General features: G+C 39.1%; 1 protein-coding gene across 1 annotated transcript; it reads right to left on the minus strand.

Annotated features, from left to right (window-relative positions):
- Nucleotides 1-28: 28 nt before the first annotated feature.
- Nucleotides 29-4,620, minus strand: rab1bb (RAB1B, member RAS oncogene family b). The gene is made up of 6 exons (XM_048270596.1): nucleotides 4,234-4,620; nucleotides 3,696-3,768; nucleotides 3,119-3,214; nucleotides 2,300-2,395; nucleotides 1,977-2,108; nucleotides 29-1,627 (listed from the first exon to the last, which is right to left on the minus strand). Exons 1-6 carry the CDS (start codon nucleotides 4,245-4,247, stop codon nucleotides 1,433-1,435), a joined length of 606 nt encoding a protein of 201 aa, XP_048126553.1. The 5' UTR covers nucleotides 4,248-4,620; the 3' UTR covers nucleotides 29-1,432.
- Between the last annotated feature and the right edge of the window lie 372 nt (nucleotides 4,621-4,992).

Genomic DNA, 4,992 nt, shown 5'->3' on the forward strand with positions numbered 1-4,992 from the left:
CTTATAAAAGGGTCTTACACCACATTTATCGCATGCAAAATTATTTATTTCATAAGTCAAAAACATTATGTGACAGCATGTGTCCACACATTATTACAAAAACAGCTTCAGCATGTAAGTGTCAATAGCTCACAGTAGTTAACTAGCTGTCATGTTATCAGCACATTTACACTGAAATTTCCAGTGAATTTTATCATGTCTGCAACGGAGTTTCTCAAATGAGCCAGGACCTGGTGAATCTGGGTTCTTAATACTAAGCCCTTCCTTTATACGATGAAACATTCTCATGTGAGGTGGGAATAAAAAGTAGTGTATTTCCTTGGAAACGTGGTGACATCCGCAGTGTGTATAAAGTAATCTTTTCAGCTTGTTTGCAAGGAGGCATTCCATTTCAGTCAAAAAACCTTGCAACACAGAAACATGCCAACTGCCAAACAGATGTCAACACAGGGTTATAACCAAGGAGTGTTTCCAAAGACACTGGATGATACAATAACATAAATATATGAAAGTGGATTTAACCACATCTCTGTAGATTCTGGTCTATAAGAATTATTCTCAAAGTAAGACAATTGGCTTAAACAGCGTTAAATTACACAATCATTGATACAGTTACAATTAAAATAGTTGATGGAGACCCAAGCAAAACATATTTATATAAAAGACCACAATAAAACAGCAACAAAATAATAAAAACTGTTTTATCAAACCAATGACAGCTGAGATGATGGTACCCTATATTGCTGCTATGACCTTTCCACATTGTCCCAGTCCTAGACTGACTTGTTGGAGGACTCTTAAACATGACCTGAACCTCATGCCACAACAAATATCATAATCTATGGAGATATGTTGAGAATTTGACCATGAATTATAGACGTTTCATATTAAAAATGGTGGACACTGTATATCAAATCCATCACTCACAATCATCCTTGCCACCATCATCATTAAATAACAGTATAGTTTTCATTCCTTTAAAAGAAAATTATCAGAATGTACTAAGCACATTGAGAGAAAAGGTATGAAGAGCACCTAGCTGTAAAATAAAAGGCCATAGGTTACATGTATAAGACACTGTGTCATTATAACATCACTATAACCTTCAATTTCCCCCGTCAAGCTGATGTTAATGTATGTTTAAGTGTCATCACAAATTCAAATGCAAATTCTGTAAATAGGGACAATCCTGTAGGTAAGACAAAATGTATTTTGGTTTGAATTTGAAACTGTTTTTTTTCATTAGAAAGTGTACTGTGTGTGTGTTACTTTGAGCTTCTATTTAAATGTAGGACCAAAGGTCTCACTCTCTGCTGCCCTCCACCTCTTTCCATTCCATTGCCACCACATTTGTGCCCTTCTTGCTTCTGTGCAAGAGTCCAAGTTCAGCCCCTGCCCTGTTACACGACTAGACGATAAAAGCGGGTCAGTCCTAGCAGCACCCTCCACCTGACTGTCGCACGGGGGTGCTGTCGATCTTTAAGTTGGGCTTATCTCCTCCGGCCGTGGCCCCCGGGCCCATCCGTTTCTTAATCTCGGCTGCCATGGTCATGAAGGCCTGCTCGACATTGGTGGCATTCTTAGCGCTAGTCTCCAAGAAGGGGACTGCCAGGGAGTCTGCAAACTCCTACAGCAGGAGCAGGAAAAGGCAGAGTTAGTGCAAAGCCCAGGCAAAAGAGATGCAGACAGCAAACACATTACACATAAGTCAGATGTGTAGCTTAAACTCTTAAGAAAACTGCTAGGTCATGTTTGGGTCTTTCCCTCTAGCTGTTTGGATTTTTTGATGTTTTGAGAGTCACATGATCTTCATCAGATTCAACAGATTCAGAACAGAATTTGTTCCGTCTTCCTGTTAAACTGTTCTGAGACAGACTGTAGTCTTCCTGTTATGGCTTTTAAAAGAGATTTTAATCAGTGCTTCTGTGACCATATGAAGTCAGAATGCTATGTTTCTGAGCCATCGTCACACTCACCTTAGCTGTGGTGTAGTCAACCACTTTCTTAGTGGTGAGATCACACTTGTTGCCCACAAGCAGCTTGTTGACATTCTCATTGGCATAGCGGTCAATCTCTTGAAGCCACTGCTTTATGTTGCTGTAAGACTCCTGAGTATTAAAACAGGGAAAGATTACATTTTCACAGTCCCCTATGGCATTTCATTATTTTATTTATTTCATCTGTGGATTCTTGTCAGTGTTCCTAATATCAAAGCTATGCCTGGTAAAGAGTTATATAATCATTTTTGTTTTGCTCGGATAGTGTGAGGGCCAACCCTGTTTTTTAGGCTATGACAAACCTGATCAGTGACATCATATACAACGATGATACCATGTGCTCCTCTGTAGTAACTAGACGTGATGGTGCGAAAACGCTCCTGACCAGCTGTATCCCACTGAAGATTTAAAAACAGCATTTCAGATATACATAATACACAAAATATCCAGACCACTACACCTCCAAGTGTACAAACTTAGTATGTGGTCTGAGCCAAACAACAAAGAGCAATAAAGAAATATGTTTATTTTGACTTTATATTTACAATGCAGTTGTATATGACAGAAAGTCAGAATGGGAGTTAAGACTGACAGGAAGTTACAAACATTCTGAAAGAATCCTTTCCCATCTAATTTTAACAGCAGTTCTTGTGGCACTTTCACTCAATGGTTGACCACAAAATAACAACCTATGATTAGGATGTGAATATACTACGTATATGATCCTAGATATCCAATAGTGCTGCCCACTGGTTAGCACTCTGGACTTGTAACCGGAGGGTTGCCGGTTCGAGCCCCGACCAGTGGGCCATGGCTGAAGTGCACTTGAGCAAAGCACCTAACCCCTCACTGCAACCCCACACTCCCCGAGCGCCGCTCACTGCGCTGGGATTAGTGTGTGCTTCACCTCACTGTGTGTTCACCGTGTGCTGTGTGTGTGTTTCACTAATTCACGGATTGGGTTAAATGCAGAGACCAAATTTCCCTCACGGGATCAAAAGAGTATATATACTTAATACATTTTATAATGCCGATTTAGTTGAGATACAGTATAAGAGACAAAAATATACTTGTATATTGATTAAATAGTGAAGAGTTGGAGTGAAAACTGGAGAACTCACTATCTGCAGTTTGATGGTCTTTCCATCTAGCTCAATGGTTCGGATCTTGAAGTCGACACCAATTGTGCTTATATAACTCTCTGTGTAGGTATCATCCTGGAACATACACACAGACCCACAATCAGCCATAGAAGATGTATCCTACTCTGTGTTTGTGTTTGTGTGTGTGTGTGTGTGTGTGTGTATCACAGAAAAAGCATGGGGGCTTTAGACACCTGGCACAGTATTATCAATATTACTATTACTACATTATTACATTAATATGCTACAGTTTGTGTATTCATTCATACAACATAGTCATTGACGTTTTCAGAAATATTTTAAATTCTACAACAGACTTATGGATATGTAAATCACACAAATACCCATATCAAGGCCTTTAGCCTTCATGACCAATATTTTTTGGGATTGGTCCATGTAAGTGTAAGCTAAAGGGTAGTTATTTCAAAAACACTGGTATGTAGGCTGCACTGCCATTTGAGCAGGCCAAAATGAACATTACACCGTATACGAAAAGTTCACCATCACTCCAGTAAATTGGTGAGGATTAACGTAACGTTATTATTTCTTTACTTACAGCAAATCGTAAAAGGAGGCAAGACTTTCCCACACCAGAATCACCAATGAGGAGAAGCTTGAACAAATAATCACTGGAAAAGAAGAAAAGAAAGACGGTTAAATTATGATTATGTCAAAGATGCTAATTTAAATTCAGTCTTCGGGTGTGACACTTAACGTAAACTCCTTTGTTATGACAACCTAGCCATCATCTGACATTGTCTGACATGCCATCGATAGCTAGCTAGCTTCTAGCATTCCCATGAACAACACGGCAATAACACATCAGGAGTAACCAACTGACTTGTTAGCCACATAGGTTAAAGGGACAATTTGTGTAAAATAAAGCAAAGCTAGTATTACGGAGTGTTACATATTTAACGTCAGCTATTAATCTTAGCTATATAGTTGCTAGTTAGGTTAGCTAAACATTGATGACAGAGTTAGCTAACCTAGCTAGCGACTGCCAATACGCAGACTAATTTCTGATTATCTTAGCTGCTACCTGATAAGATATCGCTACATTAGTAATCTCACAGCTACAAGTGGATACTCACTATTCAGGATTCATGGTGTAACCGATTTTCCAATGCTGTGTTCGCTTAATTGACCCTTTCTGTGCAGTATCTATAAACACAGGACCCTTTAGTGCTTGGAATAGGACAAACAAACCACATCTAGCTAATGCTAGCTGGGTAGTTAGCTACAAAACTCAACAAGCAAACAGCCAACTTCTAGCTAAAAAAATATCCCTTTCCTGATGCTACTTTGGAGATGTACGCAGGTGAAAACAGGGACGTGTACTAAAGTTATAATTTAGGTCCTTGTTTGTACGTGATGTCCAACTATGCTCTTTCAAGGAGGTCCCCTCAGACTAGAAACTTCTGTTAAAGGGCTCTTTGCTGATGGTTGATACCCAGCTGAGCTGATGCGCAACCACGGCAGTGACGAAGAATGACGCAGAAGACAAGGAAGTTTAGCTTTGGTTGGTCTTTGGCCACTGCATTGGGTAGACTCTTGGTAGACTTGCATAGGCTACAGCTGCAGTCTGTGATGATGAGCTACTGTTAATGTCAAACAAAAGTCAAAATATAAAGAACTTCATCTTTTCATATATAATATCACACTCCTTAACACTTATAGAAGCCTCTTGACCATGCCTAAATATGAAATGTGTCTCGAGCAACCATTATCTTTCCACATCAAGAAAAATCTTAAGATAACACTTAAAACCACTTAACAGTTTCACAAACTTAATCAATTTGTGACATAAATATTCATCTTTATATTCATGAATTACTGCTTGATTGCTGTAA

Source organism: Alosa alosa, chromosome 2 (genome assembly GCF_017589495.1).
Source record: "Alosa alosa isolate M-15738 ecotype Scorff River chromosome 2, AALO_Geno_1.1, whole genome shotgun sequence".
NCBI lineage: Eukaryota > Metazoa > Chordata > Actinopteri > Clupeiformes > Clupeidae > Alosa > Alosa alosa.